This window comes from Anas acuta, chromosome 2 (assembly GCF_963932015.1).
Source record: "Anas acuta chromosome 2, bAnaAcu1.1, whole genome shotgun sequence".
NCBI classification, from domain to species: domain Eukaryota; kingdom Metazoa; phylum Chordata; class Aves; order Anseriformes; family Anatidae; genus Anas; species Anas acuta.
In genome coordinates, this window is record NC_088980.1 from 111,362,614 (window position 1) to 111,389,234 (window position 26,621).

General features: G+C 39.2%; 1 protein-coding gene across 4 annotated transcripts in view; it reads right to left on the bottom strand.

Annotated features, from left to right (window-relative positions):
* The window catches only part of SNTG1 (syntrophin gamma 1), a 343,053-nt gene that overhangs the window by 150,401 nt on the left and 166,031 nt on the right, over nucleotides 1–26,621 (bottom strand). For 3 of the 4 annotated variants that reach the window (XM_068671707.1, XM_068671705.1, XM_068671706.1), the window contains 2 exons: nucleotides 21,327–21,381; nucleotides 7,533–7,667 (listed from right to left, as the gene is read on the bottom strand). In XM_068671707.1, the coding sequence (XP_068527808.1) occupies nucleotides 7,533–7,667; nucleotides 21,327–21,353 (162 nt within the window). In that variant the 5' untranslated portion in view covers nucleotides 21,354–21,381. The remainder of the gene's footprint in view (nucleotides 1–7,532; nucleotides 7,668–21,326; nucleotides 21,382–26,621) is intronic. The other variant, XM_068671708.1, reaches the window with a different exon arrangement.

Consider the following 26,621-nt stretch of genomic DNA (forward strand, 5'->3'; position numbering starts at 1 on the left):
GGGAGATGTGGTGGTTGGAAACTGTCTTGGGCAGAGTGACCATGAAATGGTAGAGTCCTCCATTCTTGGAGAAGCCAGGAAGGGGACCAGTAAAACCGCTGTATTAGACTTCCGGAGGGCTCACTTTGAACTGTTCAGGACACTGGTTGGTAGAGTCCCTTGGGATGCGGTTCTGAAGGGCAGAGGAGTCCAGGAAGGCTGGGCGCTCTTCAAGAAAGAAATCCTAATGGCGCGGGAGTGGTTTGTCCCCACATGCCCAAAGACAAGCCAGCAGGTAAGAAGACTGGCCTGGCTCAACAGAGAACTGTGGCTTGAGCTTAGGAGAAAAAAGAGGGTTTATAATCTTTGGAAAAGAGGGCAAGTCACTTGGGAGGACTATAAGGATGTTGCGAGGCTGTGCAGGGACAACATTAGAAAGGCCAAAGCTCATTTGGAGCTCAATCTGGCTACTGTCGTCAAAGAAAACAAAAAATGTTTTTACAAATACATCAACACAAAATGGAGGACTAAGAAGAATCTCCAGCCTTTACTGGACACTGGGGGGAACTTAGTTACAAAAGATGAGGAAAAGGTGGAGGTGCTTAATGCCTTCTTTGCCTCAGTCTTTAGCAGAAAAAACAGTTGCTGTCTGGATACCCAGTACCCTGAACTGGTGGAAGGGGATGGGGAGCAGAATGTGGCCCTCACTATCCATGAGGAAATGGTTGGTGACCTGCTACGGCACTTGGATGTACGAAAGTTGATGGGGCCAGATGGGATCCACCCGAGGATACTGAGAGAACTGGCAGAGGAGCTGGCCAAGCCGCTTACCATCACTTATCAACAGTCCTGGCTATCGGGGGAGGTCCCAGTTGACTGGCGGCTAGCAAATGTGACACCCATCTACAAGAAGGGCCGGAGGGCAGACCGGGGGAACTACAGGCCTGTCAGTTTGACCTCAATGCCAGGGAAGCTCATGGAGCAGATCCTCTTGAGAATCATCACACAGCACTTGCATGGCAAGCAGGCGATCAGGCCCAGTCAGCATGGGTTTATGAAAACCAGGTCCTGCTTGATGAACCTGATCTCCTCCTCTGACAAAGTGACACGCTTGGTGGATGAGGGAAAGGCTGTGGATGTGGTCTACCTTGACTTCAGTAAGGCTTTTGACACCGTTTCCCACAACATTCTCCTCAAGAATCTGTCTGCTCGTGGCTTGGAATAGCATATGCTTTGTTGGGTTAAAAACTGGCTGGATAGCCGGGCCCAAAGAGTCGTGGTAAATGGAGTCAAATCCAGTTGGAGGCCGGTCACTAGTTGCGCTCCCCAGGGCTCGGTACTGGGGCCAGTCCTCTTTAATATCTTTATTGATGATCTAGATGAGGGGATTGAGTACACCGTCAGTAAGTTCACAGATTACACCGAGTTATGTGCGTGTGTCAATCTGCCCGAGGGTAGGAAGGCTCTGCAGGAGGATCTGGATAGGCTGGACTGATGGGATGAGGTCAACTGCATGAAGTTCAACAAGGCCAAGTGCCGGGTCCTGCACCTGGGGTGCAATAACCCCAAGCAGAGCTACAGGCTGGGAGATGAGTGGTTGGAAAGCTGCCAGGTGGAGAAGGATCTGGGAGTATTGGTGGATAGTTGGCTGAATATGAGCCAGCAGTGTGCTCAGGTGGCCAAGAAGGCCAACAGCATTCTGGCTTGTATAAGAAGCAGTGTGGCCAGCAGGGCTAGGGAAGTGACCTGTACTCGGCTCTGGTGAGGCCGCACCCCGAGTACTGTATTCAGTTTTGGGCCCCTTGCTACAAGAAGGACATCAAGGTGCTCAGAAGAGTCCAGAGAAGGGTGACGAAGCTGGTGAAGGGTCTGGAGAACAAGTCTTACGAGGAGCAGCTGAGGGAGCTGGTCTTGTTCAGCCTGGAGAAGAGGAGGCTCAGGGGCAACCTTATCACTCTGTAAGCAGGCTGTAGCAAGGTGGGGGTTGGTATATTCTCCCATATGCCTAGTGACAGGACAAGGGGGAATGAGCTAAAGTTGCGCCATGGGTGTTTTAGGTTGGATCTTAGGAAGAACTTCTTTACTGAAAGGGTTGTTAGACATTGGAATGTCTAACATTCCAATGAGGCTGCCCAGGGAAGTGGTGGAGTCACCATCCCTGGAGGTCTTTAAAAGATGTTTAGATGTTGAACTTAGCGATATGGTTTAGTGGAGGACTTGTTAGTGTTAGGTCAGAGGTTAGACTGAATGATCTTGAGGTCTCTTCCAACGTAGACAATTCTGTGATTCTGTGAATAGCTGACAGATACCAACATGATAAAAAAAAAAAAAAAAAAAAAGTAAAATAAAAAAAAAAATCACATTATAACTGGTAGCTTTGCAAAGGTAGCACATGGAAAATGTTTGAAAGGTTTCCATTCACATATTTTCAGTTCTCTGCTGGACAGGGAGTTTCACTTTGGTACTGTTCATACTGCTCAGTCTCACAGCAGAATCAAACAGTAAATAAATACAGAAATAAACAGAAAGCAGAAAATAGAAAATCAAACCCTTATGTTTACTATTTTAAACTTTTCACTTTTCTTTCTTCACTCATTTATATACTCCTTAGTATTGCTAATGTTAATTGAACTTGTTTTATCTACACCAAAATATATGAAAAAAAAATATCAAACTCTCAAAAAACAATGATTCAAGGTAACAGATTTAAAATACACTTTCAGTAAGTCTCCAAAATTTTAAAACGTGCAGCAACAAGCACAGAAAATAAAATGATATATTCATCTGACTGCTTAAGCAAGTCAAGGTTAAGTGACATGTTCTGAATTTATGCTTGTACTTAAGAATGAACAATAGCTTTATAATTTAAGAAAAAAATCAAGAAAAACATTCTATTGTGCAAATCTTGTAAGATGAAAAACTCTACTTAATGCAACTCATTTTTAGTAAATATGGACATTGTATAGAGTTGTAAACCTCTCAATGTAGTTGATTTCACAGTAGCAAAAGGACAAGGTTAAAGGTAATAGGTTCTTATCTGTACAAGAAAAAGAAGAATGGCTGTGTGATTAGTAATGCCAGAAATCAGATTTGGCTTCAGTTCAATAGTTTAACTCAGTCTTACTTTCTGACCTTGAAAAAAGTGTTTATAGATGAAAGCCTCTTACTATCCAAAAAACATTTACAGGTTAACTTCCAATATAATGTATCAAACTCAGTTAATTTCTTAGAGAAATGCTATACCACTTGGAGAGCTCTACAAATTCACATTCATTTTTCTATTAGTATAGAAAGTACAAATGATCTTCGCATCAATCTCTGGAAAACATCCTTAATGTAAAAATGCTAGAATAAATTATTAGACATTTAACTAAATAATGCATGACTATATAGCAGCATAAAATTATATTACACAAAATGAACGAGAATCATCTCTATCTTTTCATCAGTAAGTTAGATGTATTTCAGAAAATCTATGACTCTTCAACAGAACCTATAAGAAAATTATTTTAAAACAAACTGTCCTGGTAACAAAAGCTAGCATTTTGCCAGCTCCTCACAGTTTATTTTCTTTTAGAAAAACAGCAGGTGATTCGAACCATTCATCTTGTCAGATGGTACATTGTCATCATTGGTTTACGGATCTTACATGCAGGTACACTATAGTAGAAAAAAACTCTTGCCTGAGTACAATTAGCAAAGAAATAGAATCTGCCAAAAACAAACAATAAACAAAAACAGACCAACAAACAAAGAAAATAATAATAATAAGAAGAAAAAGGCTCCTAGACAGGTAAACTACATTTCTTAATAAAAACATAGCAACGGAGTAAAACATAGTAATCTTGAGTTTCAAAAGGTGATAGAAACTGTAAGGATTAACTGCAAAACAAACTAACAAACAACCATGATTCTGGAACAGTAAAGATTAAAACATTTCCTAGGAACTAGCCTACTGAAGATTTGTGTTTCCAACCAGACACTCTGTATCTTAGGGGATCCCCCCTCCTGTCCTAATTTTCAGCAAGGACAGTATTAGGCAATCCTGGTCTATTTACACATACACCTAAAAAGGGTGTGTTTCGCCTTATCACGCATTGTCCTCTTGAATATCACATAATAAAATTTTGTGAGTAAAATTTCATGCAATTCAAGGAATACATTTAAAATGAAATAAAAAAAAAATTATTATGCTACCAATAACAATGAAGTTCATATGTGGTATATGTGGTTCAGCTGTTTTCAGGGGACTTCTTTTTCAAGTGAAATGAATAAAAATCCTGACTGTACTGTACTACAAGTGACATCTATAGAAATTTCTGATGATTATAAGAAAGCTATGTGTTGGCAGCACCACAATTATGAACAAATGTTATGTGAGTCTACTTTAGGAGAAAGAAAAATTTACCTGACCTAACAGTCACTGGGCTCATCTTCCAATTTTCTCACATGGAGTATCTTCAGCAAACACACTAGTCAAAAGCCAGATATGCACTTCCCATAATATCAAAACCCTCCACAGACAAGGATTTAATTTGCATTTGTAAAGACACTGCCTTCTAGACTTGAGTTTCACAAAATATTCTCATCTCACTTGTTTATTTGCACTGGAGTTCAAATCAGATACCCACTAGTAGCATAATAGTGAATCCACAATGTTTCTATTTCTTGGAAAGCATGTCTTTCATCTTGTATACATAAAAAAATGTCTGTAATACTTGGTGCAACTGATACGGAAATTTAGATCTAATCTGTGGTTGTTTGAACTATCTTTCTATGATGTTTCATGGAATTGCTTCAAGCATGATTGGTATAGAATCCTCATGAACATTATGCTGTTCAACCTACTAAAGAAACAGATGCTTTCTTTTTTAGTTTAACACTGTTTTAATGCTATGCTGCTTATAATCTTTTACATATTTTATTTTCTTACTCTAAACTGCATGCAGTGATAGGAGAGACAAAGTTCCTTTGCCCCTCTTTAGTTTGGGGAAATTAGAATTGTTTTCCACTAAAAAGAAAGTGTACTTTCTTTTTATTATTTATTATTTTATTTTTATTATTAGGAACTAGCTCCTTATTCCATGTACTCAGATTAAGTAGCACCTCACTCCTAAGGGTTCATTGCTTCACTTAAATTATTCTGCAGGATACAAATCAGGATACCGCGGGAAAGTTAAGTGGCTGTTTAGTCTTTCCTACACAGAGGAGCATGCAAATTGATTCAGACTCAACACACAGAAGAGCCACTGTTCTAAACTAGAAATATAGTAACAGTCTTTCGTTCCTAAACAGTGAAGTAAAACCCTGTAATCAAATTATTTAAAGATTATTTTTGAAAGATTAAAAAGGTGTTTTACTGTAGATACTTGTCTGAAAATTTACCACTATTGTTCCTCAGCTACAAATTTTATTTTTATTCTTCAGAGTTTATTCAATGAGGCATTCAATGTTATTTTCTAATGAAACCACTCGGTCTGTCAAAAGTATGTTAAAGTAAAATGGATGTGGTCAAACAAAAAGCAACAAACAAAAAGAAGCTTAATAACAGCAAGAATAAAAATGAAGAAAAAAAATGTAAAAAAGTAAGACTGTGGGACTTGTCTGATCATGCTATACATGATCAGACAAATAATCACAACAAATAATTCCAGAGGATTTAAATGTTCTGTGACAAAAGGACAGTTAACTATCTATGAAATGCCAATCATCCTTAGCTACAATGAACCTACTGATTCAAGGCCTAGTCTTAATCCCAGAGGAAATCAGGGTAAAGGCCTCCAGAGTTACTGGCCTAACAATGAATACTGACAATAGAAAAGAAACTCCTCATCACCATATTAATATCAATCAGTTAATGAGTTATGCATCCAATATGCAAATACAATAGAGGGTGTGTAATCAGTAAAGCAATCATTCACTGTTTTCAACAGTTCTGTTGCAAAACTAAAGAGGAAAAAAACTGTAAGAGTGAAATGGGAAAAAAATAAATATGCATTTCATGAAGACATTTAAATGCAAAATTCAGCAGAAGTAATAGATATTACAGCACAATAATAAAAGACATATTTTTGAGTGATACAATCTTTTAATAAAATCAGAATGGTGTTGTTGGAGTAAAAGTGCTGTAGTGTGTGATGCTAATTGACCAGCTATAGCTGTAGCCAGTGTTTGAACTCGTAACTTCTTTCTGCTTGGGTTGTTAGACATCCTGTATGTCAAGGAACAGTCTGATTAGTAAAAGGACCATCTTTATTCCATATACAACTCACAGACTTGTATTAATAAATTGTACTTGTATAGCATAAAATGGTCAAAAGACAGAGTTGTCATGCAAATAAACCCAATATGTATGGAGACACCATAAAGAGTATGTTGCTCTTGTTTCAGAGAAATGATCAGAAACATTCACTTTGAGATGGATTCCTCTCCAATTTTTCCATTAATTTTCCATACTGTCAGCACCACTAACATTCTACCAATTAATTGCTGTATTTTGCTTTTTATCTTTTTATTATACTTGTATTTAGAGACACAGGGATGTGGAAACAGCTGTTATTAAATAATAACATAGACAGACATAATATTAGTCAGAGTATGTCTGCATTAACAGGTATTATAGCACTATGCCTCAGAAGATTTAACATGAAATCCTACAATAATTTTATTAATCTGAAAGGGAGAACAAAATGTTCATAAAAGTTTCAAAAAAAATAACCACTCTAAAAAATATAATTACAGCATGTGTTTATAAATGAATAGAAAATGTTTTTTTGTTTTTTATTTTGCTATCTTCTACATAAAAGCTTATTACAATAATTCAAAACACTACAATATTATTCTACATTACATTTCACAGATCTTCCAAATACTTGTCTACAGACCTAGTTGCTTATCCACAAAATTCTATACAATGCAAAATAAGAGATCTGACACGTCATGTAAAGCAGTAATGTATAAATCATACTACTGCACTGTTCCAGCTGAAGTCCATCTGTGTGTAACTTGCCAGTAACTTGTAAGTAACTTGCCAGTTCAGCTGGTGACCCTCACATCATCAGCTGACAATATCCATGAAGTGTTATACTACAATATGAAGCAAACAAAGATATAAAGAATAACATAACATTGGTGTATCTTGATCCAGTAAAGCCCTACCATAACAGTGAACCATCAGCTGTCTTATCAACTCCACAAATACTCAGATATCTGAGTACACCTGTTTTGTTGTTGTTGTTTTGTTTTGTTTTTGTAAAAGTCACTGCCTAACTGTATTAAGTGGCACCAGGATTCAAGGGTCAGTGCACAGAAACAATAGTGTAGTTGTGCATTTAACTTATTTGTTGTTATTCCTGCTTCCTAGGTGGGCATTGCCAGGATTTACTCTCAGTAGATGTTATACTAAAATATACTTGGTGTTAAAAATGCAAAATTAAATATTAACCTGAGATTAAATGCATACATACGTACGCACACACATGCCCATGTACACACACACAGTATTTTTACTCTTCATAAAGTACATCTTAAAAGAATAAATAAAAACTACTTACACCAGAATAGAAAGGCTCACCAGACACACAGATCACATCCTGCTCCTGGATCATCAGAATATCTTTGGCTAAGTGCAGTCGCACTTTGAAAGGCTCCTGGTTACCATCCTGCAGCAAACAAATCCCTGTCTTTGTCTTCAAAGAAAGGAATAAAGAAAAAAAGTTTTCTTGGTTAGCATGCTGTATTGCCAGACTCCATCCACAAATACATCAACAGGTATCAAAAACTATTACCAGGTGCTTAGAATACAAGAGAAAAATTGGCTGTGGTAGCATTGAGTGAAAGCAGATTTTTTAAATTTAAAATCAAAATATTTTCTATTCTGCCCAAAGATTTTACAACACTCCTTTTGTTATCTTCAGGGCAGTGTATTGGGAGTGCAGACTTAACAAAGGGGGGAAAAAATGCTGGACAACAGCAGCTGGGAGAGCAAGGAATGAGAACCAGCCCTGCAGACCCTGAGGGCAGTGCAGAAGGAGGGCAAGAGGTGCTCCAGGCATGCAGCACAAGTTCCCCTGAGGCCTGTGGAGAGGCCCTGGGTGGAGCAGGCTGCTCCCTGCATCCCATGGGTCCCACATGGCACAGATCTCCAAGCTGCAGAGTGTGGAGGAGCCCCTGGTGGAGCAGGTAGATGTGGCTGCGGCCCATGGAGAGCCCCTGCAGGAGCAGGGTGCTTGGGGGAAGCTGACACCCATGGGGGACCCGTGCCAGAACAGCTTGCTCTTGAAATAAGGACCCCCTGGTATGGAGCCATGTGAGAGCAGTTCTTGAAGAGCTGCTGCCTGTGGGCAGCCCGCATAGGATCAGTTCAGGAAGGACGCCATCCCATGGGAGGGACTCCAGGTGAAGGAGGGGCAGAGAGTGACTGTGAAGGAGTGGCAGAGACAAAGTGTTAGGGACTGACCTCAGCCCCCATTCCCTGTTCCCCTGTGCCACTCTGAGGGAAGATGAAGAAGAGAGTGGATAGGGGGAATGGTGATTTTAGTTTGCCCGTAGCTTTTGAATCTTGTCTGGTAGTGATAGGAAATAAATTATATTAATCTCCCTATGTTGAGTCTTTTTTTTTTTTTTGCCTGTGATGTGGTGGGTGATCTCCTTGTCTTTATCTCAACCCTTGAGCCTTTGTCATCACATTTTCTCCCCCTTTCCTTTTGAGGAGAGGGAGTGAGAGAGTGGCTGTGGTGGAGCTCAGCTGCCCAGCTGAGTAAAACCACCACAGGCAGCTACACTCAGTCTCCATTTTTGGATTAAATGATGACACCTCACTTATAAAAGCTGATATTCCTGCATACTGCACCAATTTTGACACAGAAGGACATATAATTGCTTAATACCTCCAAACTAACCAGTTCTAAGCAGTAACAGCCTACATGTGAAACTGTTGTGAGCTTTTCCTAACAGTGAGCACAACGCTGACTTATGCTTTTATAGTACTTATCAAATGAGAATGCTGAAGTTAAGAATGAGAGAAAAGAGATCAAAGAATGCAACTCCTTTCAGTAACTTAATTCATGCTTCACTTCTGTATTTTACATTTATGGCTAGAGGTCAGAAATTTTGTAGGATTCTTCAGTATACAGTAAGTGGTTTTCAAACAATTTAACAGAATCTTTGTTTGAAGTACTTATATGTGCTACTTTTGGGGCACCATCAATAAGAGGTCTGAGCAGTGAAAAAATCTGAATGTGTAAGCACCCACAGCATTTAATAATCTTTCCCTGAAAGCTGTGTTGAAGATAGCACTCTGTATAATGACTCATAACTGGAAGTTATGTTGGTAGGGCATTTGGGGTATTAGGTATTTGCCTACAAATAATGAAAGAATTCAGCATTATAACATGGAATTTACTAGTGTTGGATAACTATACCTATATGCATAGATACAAATATATATGTAATCGCGTCGTATCTCAGAAAATCATTCTTCATTAAAAATGATTTAAAAGTTTGGACTCATCAATGTCAATAATAGAACTTCAATTGTCTTCATTCAGGTCAGATTTCAATCCACTATTAAAAAAAAAAAAAAAAATGTTGACTTGAGAGGAGATCAAGGAAACAAAATTCATGCTGTGAACTTTCTCTGCCATGGCTGACCTGGCTGAATCTAAGGGCTCTTTCTCAGACAAGAGGGTAAAAGAGCATTTGGAAGATCTCCCCATAATACACTCAGATAACTTAATCCCTAGCATGAAGAGAACAAACACAAATCTGGAACTGACAGTACGCAACTGGAAAAAGAAAAGTTTAAATTGCTCTCAGGAGGCATTAAAAGAGGTCAAGGACAATCTTAAAATAGCTTTGTGTAATATTCTTTACTGATGAACTTTCCTTTTACTTCTGCTCCATGTTCAACACTCAAACTTATGAAAATGTTTTCCCTTGATCAGCAGTAGGAAGTATGTATAATTTGAGAGATTTTATTCTCATTTTCAAGAAAAAAAAAAAAAGAGTTCCTCATGCTGAACTCATACAGATGTCAGGGGGTGCTCTTGTCAGAAGACAACATACTGCCTTGTTTAGTACTTATGTGTATTTTTTGCAAAGGGATGGGGTAGAAACTGACATGGACAAATAAAATAAAAGGATCAGCAAAAGAGGTTAGGAGTTTTCAGTACCACTGGAAAATTCCCTCTCATAGCATACTTAAAATCTTACAAAATTAAAACAAGGAGAATGTAATATAGTTAAATTGCCCTGCTCTTTCTCCTTGTATCTTTTGCTTTGCTGACTAAGAAGACTCTTTCTTTCCATGGAGCTGTGAAGTAAGCAGTAAGTGATAGTGGAAGTTGAACAGAGTAAGCTGTAAATACATGTAGCTACAGTCAAACAAAAAAGGCTGGCCTACAAACATATACTGCTTATAAAATACCTTTCTCCTGCAGTAAATGTTTGCAGACTTGTCTTCTGTCCTCCCCTGGATAACTGGCAATGGGATAAATTCTGCCTCTGATGCAATGATTTTAGTAGCTCTGCCTTACTTGACTGCACATTTCTTGTTTGGTCAATTACCCTATAAAGTCTCCAATGAATCTTTGCACAAAGCTGAGGGGCTTCTTTGGGGGAATTAAGAGGCACATAACCATAGTAGACACAATTAGGCATTAGGAAAAAATAAATTAAAATTCAAGTCAGTTTCCAAATGCACGTGGGCTGAGTCTATTCAGTCTTAACAAGAGCCAAGCTTGGGAACAGCAAAATATTTTGGCCCTTGGGAAGATTGATCACACAAATTCAGGGAACTTATTTACATCAGACACTTTAAAATGTAATGAACCACTTTACTGTTGTTGGGCTTTATGAAAGATGGTTTATGACACAGTTCAAAATTAAAGCTTCAATTATGCTATCTCTTTCCCTCTGCTACCTGAGAGCAGTATTAACAGCCACGTAAAGCAGAAGATCCTAAAAGACAATGCTAAAAATGTAGTTCAGTTTCATTAGATAAGCTCAAGACAAGTCCTTGAAAACAAGGACTTTGTTTCATTGTGTTTTATCTCCTGAGATTTCTTTTTTATTCTTTTTCCCTTCCTCAAAGCATCCAGGACACTGAATCAAATAAGGACATAAATTCCTGTATCCTGAGCTGGAACTCAGGGAAGATATCCCGCATATATGTTTTCATGTAAAATCACAGTGTACATCAACATTTGGCATCCATGTGACCCCAGTAAAATTACCCTTGCTGAAGGGAGATCAGGCAGGCTGCCTAGTCTTTACACCTCCTCTCCCCTCCGCCCCCCCATCTCTTACATGTGAAAAGCTTAGATGGCATGCCTGTGGATCAGGTGCAGGGGTGCAAGGTTGTGGCTGATGTTAGCTTTTGTTCCCATTACTAATTTTTACGAGATTCCACAAGAGGGTGTACTAAAATTTTCCCTTCAAGCTGTCTGCATTTCATTGGCAGAGGGCCCTGCCCTGCCCTTGGCCTACAGCAATAAAATAGCATATGTCACATCAGCTGAGCTACTGTAACTGTCAGTGTGAGGTCAGGCAAGGCATCCTCTGGTGCTCAAACGTATGATAAACTGCATCGCCTTCCAACAGACATGGGCATACAAGCATTAGTTCAGCTGCTAGCATTTTGTAAAGCCAATACACCTTGACTACCTGTTACAGCGAGCCCATAATGCCCTGCTTAATACTTCTACCTTCCTACTTTCTTCAGCCTATTTACAGAGTTAGGCACCTGTTGTAAAGAGGGCAAGAAAACTGAATGCTAAAAGTTGCATATGCTAATGAAGTGGTTTAGGTAGGCTAAGGAATGGATAAGGAAGTAAGATACAGTGGTGAAAGAATAGGTTTTTACATGGGAGAGCAGTAAGTGACTTCAAACCAAAGCAGTGATGAAGGAAGGTAGCCATACCTAAGTGACAGATGCAGCGAATTTTTCACCTGTGCAGTACTGCCTCTGCCATCTGATTCTACACCCTTGTAGCTCAGGTACAAAGGAACACTACTTTGGCAAGAGCTGATGTCCTTGGTAGGAGTTTAGAAATTGCTTACTGTTCCTGATCTAACGTGACTATAAGAGGAACTGAAAACTGATCTCTCTTTGCTCTATGTGTTGAACTTTCTTACTTTCTTGTTCAGATTCTTATCAGAGAAAGGTGCAAGTAGGAGAGCCCTCAAGGCAGGCTGCTTCTGCAAAGAATACGGTCACACTCAGATCATTATTAGCAACAAGGCAGTGAAAAAAGGTGTTTTAAAAACCTTGCTCCATTATACTCTGATTCATAAAACATCACCATCTTGGCTGTGTATAAGATCTGTCCCTAACAACTTTCCTTAAAGGAATTTATAAATGTTCATGTACTATTAACAGCTTGGCCTTCACAAATATTTAGGGATTAATTGCAGAAGAAATACATACAAAAGAGTGCTGGGACTGTACAGCCTGGAGAAGTAAAGGCTCAGAGGGATCTCATCAAAGTCTATAAATACCTGAAGGGACAGAGCAAAGGGGATGGAGCCAGGCTCTTTTCAGTGGTGCCCAGAGCCGGAACAAGAGGCAATGGGCAAAAACTGGAACACAGGAGGCTCCCTCTTAATACCAGGCAGTACTTCTTTATGTGCAGCTGACAGAGCACTGGCACAGATTGCCTGGCATTGCTGTGGATCTTCCTCCTTGGATGTGGGCCTGGGCAGCCTGCTCAGGGTGGCCCTGCCTGAGCAAGGAGTTCAACCAGATGACCTCCAGAGGTCCCTTCCAGCCTCGAACTCTCAGTGACTTTGTGATTCTGCTAAAGTTATAGTTTGTACTTTTAAGCTAGTAGCATAGTTCTCTACTAAACATACACCCAAATAAATACTGTATGAGACATGTCTTTAATGTTACCTATTGGTTTCAGAGTCAGTTTTGTGCAGGACATCAAACATCAATATTTTAAAATTTATCTGACCTAAATAAGGTTAGTAGCAGGTTTTCTGTTAAAGATTTTTTTTTTATGTTGATCCCTCCCCTTCCCCCCTCCCCCTTTTTTTTGTTTTCTTTGTCATTCACATTAAAAAAAAAAAAAAAAAAAAAAAAAAAAAGTAATCTAAAACTTTTCCAGTGTTTTTCCAGTGTTTTGTTCTGGAGGAGACCTAATGAGTATCCCAGGCTATTTTAGTTAATCTCCATTAGTTTTCAAGAAATGAATATACCTTTTGGTTAAACTATTTTATCTATTACTTTTGCTCTTTGTTAATAAAACAATGTAGTTATTTTTACTACTTCGAGTTTCAGACCAGTAAAAGGGCCTTGTCACTTCAGTAGGCACCCAAGAATAGTTCAGTTTGTGAACCAGTAGGAGAAAGAAAGGAAAAAAAAAGATCTGTCAACACATTTTCTATGCAAAATGACCCATGGCTTTGGTTGGTGTCTTCAAAAACATATCAAACCTCTGCAGTTTAGCTTAGAGCCCTGAAATTTAGTTTTACCATTAAGAATCTGATACAAATAAGGAGAATGGTTGCAGAGACTGCTTTAAATATGTAGGTAATTCACTTCAGATGCACCTTAGGATGCGTATTTGAACTGAAGCTGACCTCTGGTCATATGGAGATATGCCTGTCACTGCTTTATAATGTAAATATATAAATGTATATAAATGTATAATAATAAAAAAGGAAATTGAATCAAAAGGTATAAGACGGTAATGGAAATGAATACAGGAGGTAGGAATACATGTCAGAACCACAGAAAGGATGTTTTTAAGTGGTCCAGCTACTCATTCTGTGAGAGTGTTGCTAGTGCAGGTGAAAAGCACTTAGACTGTCAAAAATATAGCCCAGATACACAGGCATGTGTTCAGCCTGTCATTCAGAGCCTGTTGTATCAGGTACTAATATTTTCCACCCAAAGGACAAGAAGTTATTTCTGAACATGAATTCTACACTCCAACCTGACAGAACTAAAGAAAATATCAACTTTGGGCTTAATCTTCCCTTCTTCCCTTCTTCCCTTCTTCCCTTCCCCTTCCCTTCCCTTCCCTTCCTTCCCTTCCCTTCCCTTCCCTTCCCTTCCTTCCTTCCCTTCCCTTCCCTTCCCTTCCCTTCCCTTCCCTTCCCTTCCCTTCCCTTCCCTTCCCTTCCTTCCCTTCCCTTCCCTTCCCTTCCTTCCCTTCCCTTCCCTTCCCTTCCCTTCCCTATCCCTTCCCTTCCCTTCCCTTCCTTCCCTTCCCTTTCCCTTCCCTTCCCTTCCCTTCCCTTCCCTTCCTTCCCTCCCTTTTTCCTTCCCTTTCCTTTCCTTTCCTTTCCTTTCCTTTCCTTTCCTTTCCTTTTCCTTTCCTTTCCTTTCCTTTCCTTTCCTTTTCCTTTCCTTTCCTTTCCTTTCCTTTCCTTTCCTTTCCTTTCCTTCCTTTCCTTTCCTTTCCTTTCCTTTCCTTTCCTTTCCTTTCCTTTCCTTTCCTTTCCTTTCCTTTCCTTCTTCTTCTTTCTTTCTTTTTCTATGATTTCCCAGGTATGAATATTTGGCTATGTCCATTCTTCCTAAGTTGTTTTCTCAAAAGAATAAAGTCCTACAGTGAATTTTCTATGTTTCGTACAGTCTGATTATTCAATATGCAAATTAGACATTTGGAAAATGAACACACATTTATCTGCATTTACATAAATGTACCTGTATGTACGAGAACATCTTTTTGAATTAAGGTACCTTTTTAGAGAAAAAAAAAATATTTTTTTGACACTATAAATAAGCAAGTTTTAATTCCTGAATTGCCAATGAGCTTACTGAAACTAGATTACATCATTACAATTGAGGCCAAGAGATAGACAATATAAAACTGAAGGCTATTGTGAGCATGTATGTGTTTCTTCGCATATATATTCACATGTATTCTTCAAATTTAATTAGTCTATTAATAAGACATTTTCACAGACATCATAAATTGTCAGTCTTTTTCTGTGTTGTGGTTTTAGGATTAAATTATGAGTTGAGGCTGGATTAGAAAAACACAAAAACAAAACCTAAGGTCTTAGAAATCCCAGCATAGCAAATTGAAAGCATTTATAAACAAAGGAAATCACTAGCTTAAGCTAAAATATGTGGATCATAAACTGGCACAATGGAGACTAGACAGTCTAAAACAGTGTATAACAAGATTTATTAAAGAAAGTAATGAAAAGACAAAAGATTGCTTAAAAAATAAAATGCATTCTGTGACAGGCAAAAAAAAAATAAAAAGATGTTGAAATAAAACTAGAGTTGTGAACATACCATTATAAAGTTTGTGAAGTCTGTAGAAATATTCATAGGATTCAGAAAGCAGGGGACAACGGCTTAAAATATCAAAGCAAATCTTCAAAGAAGCAATGGACAGTATTGTAATCAGATAAATAGATAAAAAATGTTAAAATAAATATATTTACTAATTTCAATGAGTTTATAGTGATCTTAGGAAAAAAAAAAAAGAACAACCAAAGCCAATGTATTAGAACTAGAGAATGAGATTTCAAAAGCAAGGAAGTTAGAAAAGTTAGAAAGCAGCCAATGCTGCTTGCTCATAAAATACAGAGAAAATACCATACAAAAAACAAACAAACAAACAAAAAAAACAACACAGCATTCCCTAGGGAAAAGATACTACTGCAGCATAACCATCCTAAATCTTTGATTTTATCAGAAGGGTATTTTCAATGGAGAGGACAGAATCATGTCAGAGACTTAAGTTACCTTCCAAGCAACAGTTTTCAGAATGTAGAATAAGGTCAAGTGAATACAGGCAAAAGTTTAAAGAACCTAGTGACTTTAAATCACTTTAGTGATTTTTGCTCTCATGAAGTTCAGAAAGCTCTGGGTAAAGGATAAAAGAGGAGTTGAATAGCCTTTTGGTTTGAAAATTGTTGAATAAGACAATTCAACAGTTGTTGTACAAGAACCAGTACAGTGCACACATTTACTCATCAGTGAAGGAAGGAAAAGAGTAGGGAATCCAGAATAATTCCATAGAAACTGTTGTACATTTGTAGAACCTTCTTTTTTTTAAAAAAATAAATATATATATATATATTATTTAACATGGAAGGTGTTTTATTGAAGAATAAAACCACTTCAAAATCCCTTGAAAAGCAGCATAGTCTACAGATAAAATTCTTAGGAAGAAAATAATCATCAGAATCATGTTGAAATTGACACCAAACTGTATCTGTCTTCTAAGCTATCATTCTAATCAATGAAGAACTGTTCATTAAAGTCAATAAAGCATAAAGAGCAATTGAGCTGATCATCAAGTTTGGGAACTTGAGCCTATTCACTAGGCTACACTGCCTGCACTATTCAGATTTGCTGTGAGAACTTAACACAAACTGCATGTGCAGATATCTGTATGTAGGCAAGACCATCATTGTCCAAATCTCAGACCAAATATCACTAGACACCAAAGGTGACATTATAGTGTGTTTCTGTCACAAGTCACCTAAGTAGAACAAACAGATGAGAACACCAGCCAGCCCTTCTTTATGTGCAGTGATGGGGCAATGATACAGGTTGTCCAGAGAGGTTGGAGTCTCAGTTCTTGGAGATCTTCAAAAGCCACCTGGACATGGGCCTGGACAACCTGCTCAGGGCGGCCCTGCTTGAGCAGGGGGTCAGACAAGTTGACGTCTGTAAGTCCCTTCCAACATTAATCATTCTGTGATTCTGTGATAGTTGCCACTAGAAAAAAATAAGGGATTCATGAAAGCACTGGTACTAGAAAAGGACTACCGTTCCTACAAAGATGACCAATGCACCGGAGTAGCAGTTATTTAGAATGAACAGATGTACTTGTTTGACATGGGAGATAGTTAATTTTCTTCACAGTGGCTTGTATGGTGCAATTTCTTTGATTTGAGATGAAAACACTGTTGATAACACTCCAATGTTTTAGCTATTGCTGAACAGTGCTTGCACAGTGCCAAAGGACTTTTCTGTTTTTCACATTGCCCTGCCTGCAAGTACACAGGAACTGGGAGGTCAGAGAATATGGCCAGGACATCTGACCCAAATGGACCAAGGTAACAGAATCACAGAATCACAGAATTTCTAGGTTGGAAGAGACCTCAAGATCATCGAGTCCAACCTCTGACCTAACGCTAACAGTCCCCATTAAACCATATCCCTAAGCTCTACATCTAAACGTCTTTTAAAGACTTCCAGGGATGGTGACTCCACCACTTCCCTGGGCAGCCTGTTCCAATGTCTAACAACCCTTTCAGTAAAGAAGTTCTTCCTAAGATCCAGCCTAAAACTCCCCTGGTGCAACTTAAGCCCATTCCCCCTCGTCCTGTCACCAGGCACGTGGGAGAACAGACCAACCCCCACCTCGCTACAGCCTCCTTTAAGGTATCTGTAAAGAGCAATAAGGTCACCCCTGAGCCTCCTTTTCTCCAGGCTGAACAAGCCCAGCTCCCTCAGCCACTCCTTGCAGGACTTATTCTCCAGACCCCTCACCAGCTTCGTCACCCTTCTCTGGACCCCCTCAAGCACCTCGATGTCCTTCTTGTAGCGAGGGGCCCAAAACTGAACACAGTACTCGAGGTGCGGCCTCACCAGAGCCGAGTACAGGGGGACGATCACCTCAAGGTGTTATTATATGATGCCATGCTCACCAATAAAAACTGGGTGAAGATGAAGGAAGGGGGGACATTAGGAGTTATAGCATTTGTCTTCCCAAGTAACCATTGCATGTGGTGAGCCATCAAATATGCCATGGACATCATGAATAATGTGCTTTGTCCTTTGTGCATCCATGTGGAATATTCTGGTTTTATGCTATTTGAAACTAAATTCAAACCACTTACTGCCATAAGCAAGGATGGGGATGGATGTACCAGTGAGGAGAGTCTAAGCCCTACTCATAATTTTGGGAGAGCAATCTCAGTTCTTCTGTTGGTGGAGGTTACAGGTCTCTGGAGGATGGGGAAAGATGGGCAATAAGATATTCAGAAGAAAAGAAAGAAAGAAGGGAAGAAGACAAAGGCCTCATAGAAGACTTTATTGCCATTATCAAAAAACTGCCTAATGATTATACTTCTATAGTATATAGAATAATCAAAGCTTTGATGCAGTTGGGGATAGAGGGCAAAGAAGGTTTAAACTTATAAATGTACTGAAACCTATTAAACAAAAATACTCTGGAGTAAAATCTATTTCCTATCAGTAAATAAATATGAAATAAACTGAGAACAAAGCTATTGTGGTTGCACACAAAATACAGCTTGAAGTGACTAAACAATTGCTGAAGATGTGCCAGTGGAATGACACTGTAAATTAACTAAGGAGTCAGTGCCACAGTGGTACTTCTTTTGTCTCTATCATCACTTTTACAAGGAGCTTTAAAGATAATGTCTTGACTTAAAGACATTTTGGAATTGAAATACCTGACAGAATGGATGATTACTTCTCATACTGAACTTAAATGAACAACCTTATTATGGAATTTCTTAAGTCTTGGATAGTGCAATTTACAGGAAGCTGTTTGCATCGGTGGAGAAAAAAAAAAAAAAAGCAAACCCTTCCGGTAATCAATTAGATGAAAAACACAAGAATTAGGTTACATGATAAGCCTTGCCTGCACACACAAAGGATTACAGACAATTGCAGATCGTGGCAGTCCAAGTAACACCTTGCCAGGCCTGTCACAGAAGCCATCAGCCTATCAAAGGCCCATCTCCACAGGCCCGGAGGGGCACACAGACATAATGTGGGACAGGTGAGAAGCTAAAACAAGGACTCAGAGGGAGGGATACCCTGTCTGATACCCTCCGAAAGTTGTCCTGGGACAGTCTTGGCCCCAGCTTCCAGGTGTAATGAATGTGATGAACCCATTTTGATGCCTTCATCATGATGAGACAATGCCAGACCACTTTTAGGACTAAGGAAACTGACTAGGGCTGTGGGACTGTCAGTTCTGGATTGCACAGGATGGGATGTTTAGGGGAGGAACCAAAGGCAGAGCAGAGGAGATATTTAAGTCTTTTGGGGAGGAACAAACATGGAAAAATAGAAGGACAAGGATATGAAAATGTATTGGCTGCATGTAAGTAGGTTTCTGGTCAGCACACTTGTCCGGCCGTGCTCTGTCTTACTGAATTCCTTTCTAACATTTTTTTCCTGGGAGAGGGGCTCTGTCTACATCCATTGTGCTCAGCCAGAAAGGGTAGAAGTATGAGGCTGCTGGGTATGTCTGTGTTTGTGCAAGTGCTCTGTCTGTCTGTATCTAATTAGTGTGGCTGGCCATGTATATACATATACACATATAGAAGGATATGTGCATATATGTAGTTTATATGCATGCTCTGTTCATACACCTACTGCCACTTCAGCCTCACTACAGTGGGCACACAGCTGCAATAGCCTCACTGCTCACGGGATGTCAGATACAGCTTGACATATTTCCCTCTAACAACCAAAGCAGAGGATACCTTACAATGATAGTGCAGAGGATTTAGCTAAAAATTACACCTGTAAGCATAAGACTATTGATGCTTTACTTAGACATCAGTATTTTGTGAAAGTAGGTTGAAAGTTTGCATTTTATTAACTTTGATTGGCTTAGGAGGAAAGATGTAGATCACAATAGTTTGAAGAATTTCTTAGAAGTAGCACTACTAGTTTTGTGGCATAGGGATCATTTTACATAAACCAAATAAACTGGGTTTGAATCTATTTCATTTTATTTTATTAATCTAAAAGTTAAAGGTGCTTGCTTAGGTTCTCCAGATCATGAACATTTTAGGGTGGGAAGAATCACTCTGTCCTTCCATTGTCTATCATGGAAAGTCATGTAAAGTAGGTGATTTTTAAAGATCTATACTTGAAAGAAACACTCTGACTAGAAGCCATATAGTGAATGAAACAGATCTGCAAAAAACTTTTGCACTATAACAGCTAGCACAGGACTCGTATTCCAGGTAATGTTTCTGTGGCTGTTGTCATTATTGCTGCTGGGCACAGAGTGAAGTTAATTGCCACTAAATAATATCTACTAGGCTGCAGTTTAAATAACACCATAAAAATCCTAAGAAAATAAGCAGTATCTATATGTTTTGTTCAATAAATACATGAGAAAAAAAGTGAAACAAAAAATAACCTAGCTAGAAATGCTTTTTTTCCCAGGCAAATTATTTCAGTTATACTGTATTATGGTATTTAGATTGTGTATGTACTAAAGTCTGTCACATACCATCCTGGAAAGCAATCATACTACCCATTCCCAAAGACAAGCTTCACTCTAATATTATTTTTTTATCCTACTGTTAGTTTCAGAAGGCTGTAATAATTTCATGTTCTTCATCCTGCTTATTTTCTCTTTTCCCATCTAATTTACATCCATAGATGCTCAAGCCAAAATTGTTTTTAGCTGAATTTAGTACTTGGTCCTACTGTTCTTCCCATCCTTTTACTCTTTTTTTTTTTTCATGGAATCATGGTCACCCTTAAAGGTGTGGTCAGTTTTCTTGTCGCCAGTCATAACTTCTTAGCCACTGTTTGTTATTCTCCATATAAAGGCAACTGTATTTTAAAATCTTAATAATGCTGTGTAAATTGGTGTAAATGGTTCTCAGTGGATCTCACTTGATAACATTGTACAAACCTTTTAAAACAATCTGTCCACAGAAAATCATTGAGAGAATATGATGCCCTTTTTAACATATACAAGTGCATCTTATTTACTTTTTTGTGTGTGTGTGTGTGTGTTTTGTGTGTGTGTATGTTGGTTTTTTTTCTTCTTTTTTTTTTAAGGTAAAATTGGTATGAACACAGAAACAAAAGCACTTCCCCCCATCCTCAGAGTAGGGGAACTAAATTACTTTATATTGATATTATGAAACTATACCTATGTTAAGTGAAAATTACTCTCTTACCTCATCAAATCAAAACAGAATTACTTATCAATGGGTCAACTTTGTAGCTTCCCCTCTCTCCTCACCCTTTTCCCATACTCCTACATTTTCCCTTTGATTTTGCTGAACAGTGACAGATTTCTGTCCCATTGATGTTTTAATTCATGTACATACTTTCAGATATAAACACATCACTAAGAGCAAAGCTGACATAAATACTTGCACCTATATTGTGCCTGAAGAAGTAAATTGGAGTGGACAGAGGTGAAGGCTAGCAATGAATATACCTGGGCAAATTTTTCATGTTCTGCTACAAAGTCTGCCTGGCACCATGAAGCGATCAACTGCATAACTTACATCTGATTATATAATTCCTCTCGTTTCAGAAAAAGAGGGTAGATAGTGTTTTGCATAATAAAAGGACTAAAAGTGCATTGATTCTGATTCTACTGTTGTTTGAAAGGAAAAATATCTGATCCTACCTCTTCACAGGCGGTCCTGAAATCCATGTGCTATGACACAGCAAGTGATATTTGTCTAAAATAGAGAGAAAGATATCATTAGAATGAAACGGATATTGCAAAACATAGAAGTTACCTATACGAGTGTGCAACTGATCTACCCTTTGTCAGGTCCAGTTATAGTCATTGCGTAAAAAGAGAAATGATCAAAGTTGCAACAGGATTAGGAAGTATAAGATACTAAAATTGTTCCTGCTTCTTATAAAGTACACAACTTGGTTTCACTGAGTATGATCAGAGGAATTCTCATGCTCCCACAATTTCCTTCCACTCATGGGACATAAAAACTTACGTTTCTTATTCCAAGGGTGAGTTTATTTTTCATTTATTTTCAAAAGTAGGGGCACATTGGAAAGTAACACTTCAGAAGGAAACAATTAAGTGTTGCTCTTCAGAATGCCCTCTCTCTCATGAAAGATTGTTTTGTTTTTCTTTTCTCCCATAATTAAAAACCATCAAGCATCAATACCTTTGTCTCACATTTATAATCTCTCCCAGGGAGCCAGTGTCATTTAACAGTGTCTTAAAAACAGAAATACTTATGAGTTGAAAAAACAAATGTTAAAAAAGTCAGGAATATATGTGAGGACTGGCAAAATGTCACACCAAATCCTGTGATTATTACTTTGCTGGGCCTCTACCTAACATGTACTCATCCCAATGCACACTTATGCATTCATTTATTTATGAGATAAAGCTACTGGAACAGTTTTTTTAACAGAGGATAATAACAGTGTCCTACTGTTGGTTTAGCAACAGAAATGCTCATATATCTGCCAATAACATTTCCCGGAAACACTTCCTGGGCAAAGCAGACATTTCATTCAATGACTGGAGATACAAAACCTACAACCCAGTTCTCTATCCTATGACTTGCAGGCTGTCATGGCAAATAAAACTATTGGCCTTCAGCAAGGCAGTCCTCAAACTATAAATACTGCTTCCCACTATCTGTTGATACATGGTGAATCTACCTGCTGATCACCTTGGTGACACTTCATTTTTTCCCTTATATTCTAAATTACACATAGATAAAACAGAAAATACAACAAATACTCTCCTAACATCCATTTTCCCAGTAAAATAATATTTTTGGTTTCCAAAGAAATGTTACTCATAGAGTTTTATTGAATCGTAAAATGGTTTGGGGTGGAAGGGACCTTAAAGATCCCCTAGTTCCAACCCCCCACCATAGGCAGGGACACCTCCTGATCAGGTTGATTAGCGCTTCATCTAACCTGGTCTTTAACACTTCCAGGGATGGGGCATCCACAGCTTCTCTGGGCAACCTGTTATAGTGCCTCACCACACTCTGAGTGAAAAATTTATTCCTAATATTTAATCCAAATCTATGCTCTTTTACTTCTAAGTCATTACCTCTTGTCCTATTACTACTCTCCCTGATAAAGGGTCCTTCTCCAACTTTCTTGTGGGCTCTCTTTAGGTACTTCAGGCTGTTATATGTTTTCCCTGGAGCCTCCTCTTCACTGTGCTAAATAACCACAACTTTCTCAGTTTTTCTTCACAGGAGAGGTGCTCCATCCCTCTGATCATCCTCATGGACATCCTCAGGACTCATGGACTCATTCCAACAGGTCTACGTCTTTCTTATTACAGAATTATAGAATTACAGAATTGGAAAGGACCTCAAGAGATCATCAGGTCCAACCCCCCTGCCAAAGCAGGTTCCCTAGAGCTGGTTGCCCAGGGAGGTGTCCAGACAGGCCTTGAATATCTCCAGAGAAGGAGACTCCACAACCTCCGTGGGCAGCCTGTTCCAATGCTCCATCACTCTCACAGTGAAGAACTTCTTTCACATATTGGTGCAGAACTTCCTGTGATAGATTTTTTTGACCATTGTCCCTTGTCCTATCACCACAAACCACCAAAAAGAGGTTGGCCAAATCCCACTGTCTGCCACACTTCAGATATTTGTAAACATTGATAAGATCCCCTCTCAGTCTTCTCTTCTCAAGGCGGAACAGAAAGGTCTCTCAGCCTTTCCTCATAGGGAAGATGCTCCAGGCCCTGTATCATCTTTGCTGCCCTCTGCTGAACTCTTTCCAGGAGATCCTTTTCTTTCTTGTAGTCTTATCAGACTTGGGAGATTGTATAAAATCATGGGATCATAGAATCATAGATTGGTTTGTTTTGGAAGGGACCTTAAAGATCATCTAATTCCACCCCCCTGCCATGGGCAGGGACAACTTCCACTAGACCAGGGTGCCCCAAGCCACATCCAAGCTGGCCTTGAACACCTCCAGGGATGATGCATCCACAGCTTCTCCAGGCAACCTGTAACAGTACCTCATCACCTCATTGTAAACAATTTAATCCTTATATCTAATCTACATCTTTTTTAGTTTAAAGCTGTTACTCCTGGCCCTATCACTCCACTTCCTGATGAAGAGCCCCTCCTCAGCTTTCCTGTAGGCCCCCCTTAGGCATTAGAAGGCTGTTATAAGGTCTCCCTGGAACCTTCTCTTCTCCAGGCTGAACAACCCCAACTCCTTCAGCCTGTCTTCATAGCAGAGATACTTCAGCCCATTGATCACCCTAATGAACTTCCTCTGTACTCACTCTAATACGTTCATGTTCTTCTTTTATTGGGGGAACACAGTACTCCAGGTGGGGTCTCATGAGAGCACAGTGAAGGGGAAGAATCACCTCCCTCATCCTGCTGACCATGCTTCTTTTGCTGCAGCCCAGGATACTGTTGGCTTTCGGGCTGCATGTGCACATTGCCTGCTCACATTAAGCTTCTCATCAATCAACAACCCTAAGTCCTTCTCCTCGGGGCTGCTCTCAATCCATTCTCCCTGCAACCTGTATTTGTGCATGGGATTGCCCTGACCCAGATGCAGGACCTTGCACTTGGCTTTCATGAGGTTTGAACAGGCCCATCTCTCAAGCCTATCCAAATCCCTCTGGATGGCATCCCTTCCTGCCAATGTGTTGACTGCACCACATGGCTTAGTGTCATTGGCAAACTTCATGAGGGTGCACTCAATCCTATTGTCTATGCCACTAAAAAAGAACAGCACTGGTCCTAATACCAATCCCTACGGAGCATGACTCATCATTGGTCTCCACTTGGACATTGAACCAACTCCCTGAGTGCAACCATCCAGCCAATTCCTTACGCACCAAGTGGTCCATCCACCAAATCCATGTCCCTCCAATTTAGACACAAGGATGTCATGTGAGACAGTATCAAATGCTTTGCACAAGCCTAGGTAGATGGTGTAAGTTCCTCCTCCCTTATCCAACAATGTTGTAACCCTGATGTAGAAGGCCACCAGATTTGTCAGGCATGATCTGCCCTCAGCGAAGCTATGTTGGCTGTCCCCAGTCACCTCTTTGTTTTCCATGTGCCTTAGAATAGTTTCCAGGAGGATTTGCTTCATGACCTTTCTGAGCACAGAGGTGAAGTTGGCCGGTAGTTTCCTGGGAACTCCTCTTTTTCCTTTTTAAAAATGGGGGTTATGTTTCCCCTCTTCCAGTCAGTGGGAACTTCAACAGACTACAAAAATTTTTCAAATATGATGGGCAGAGGCTTAGTAACTTCATCCGCCAGCATCCGTGGATGAATCTTATCAGGTCCCATGGACGTGTGCACCTCCAGGTTCTTTAGGTGGTGTTGAACTCAATCTTCTCCGACAGTGGGCAGTTCTTCATTTTCCCCTTCCTTTTTTTTTTTTTTTTTTTTTTTAGGCATTCAACCACTCAGCCACTAATCTTTGCAATATGGCTGCCATTGTTTCTATATTACACTATTTTTCCAACTGGTTCTTGCCTGTGGCTTGGCTCACAGTGGAAATCAAGCCCATTACCAATGTTTCTTTTTTGGTCCATCAACTTTTTTTTAACTGTTGATATGCAAGTAATAGTACACACAAGCATAGATTACATTAGAAACATCATTTTTCCCCCACATTTCAACTCTGAATAAACTCTCTAGATTACTAAATTACAGGAGTATATATCATACATAACAAATAAGTTTTATGATATTTTACTGATAAAATGTTCTAATGATTGGTTATTATCTCCTCCTGTAATACATTTTAAAAAGCAGAAAATACAGAACCAAGCAATTTTAAAACCAAAGAGTTTTTAAAACGATGAATTGCAAAACCCACTGCTGACAGATATCCCTTGGTCTGCCTCTGGCTAACCTCAGCAATCCCCTTACCTTCAAATCACAGCCGTGTTCAGCTGAGAACCTTTCCAATTCTCTGAGGAGCTCCCTTCAGTCTCACACAGACAGACCACTGGTTACCAGCACAGAAACTCCTTTGGCCTCAATATTTGATTTTCCTTTGTCCTTTCTCACCCATAGGTTGACACAAACTGCATCCCAGAAGGTGAGAAAGGAGCTGGCAGTGACCTTCAAAGGCTGAGGTACAGAGGAAAAGAAGCAGTGTTGGGACAGGATAGGGTGCGTAAGCACAGAGAGAAGCACAAGCAATGTGTATTATTCAAAGAGAAGGAATGGCTGAATAGCAATGAGCCTTCCTCTGAAAGGGTTTGGGGCATGCAATCAAGGAAATGTAAACAAGCAGGCTTCAAAATGTTACTTTCCTTCCTTTCTACATGATTTCCGTTCTGTAATTCCTCAAAAACTGAGTTACCAAACTTATTTAGCTCATCTCTGTTGATAGATGTAAAGGAAGTAACGTATGAATGACAGAATGGGAACAGAATTTGACACCCCCTTGGCAGAACAAGCAGTTATTCAACACCACAAATAAATAAATAAATAAATACTGTGCGATATTACTATGGCATTTGTGTTCTAAAGGGAAATCAATGGCTAAAACATAATGGTAAAGTTGAAGGCAATGGAAACCTTCAGAGACAAAGCTTCATTTAGGCTAACGCACTGAAGACTTAAGCTATGCTCAGATCTTCCTGTAATAAATCAGGTCATATTCCAGTAGTATAATAGATGTAATTTCACCATGACTGGAGAATACTTCGGTATATATAATATAATAAGACAGCAAACAAAAATAATATTTCATGTGCACATGACAGTCTTCAGAATACCACAAGCCAAGCAAAATACTAAGAAAGCAGTAAGAAGCACTTCATTTTCAATGGTATTATTGCAAATAATAGAATATTGTATGCAAAATTAAGTTAATGGAGAGATGATGTATTAACAAACACAATTTAGTGTGACTCTGAGAGCTATCTTTCAGGTTATGTCTTCATCTTCAAAGGAATTTTACTCTGAAGGTGGTGAGGTGC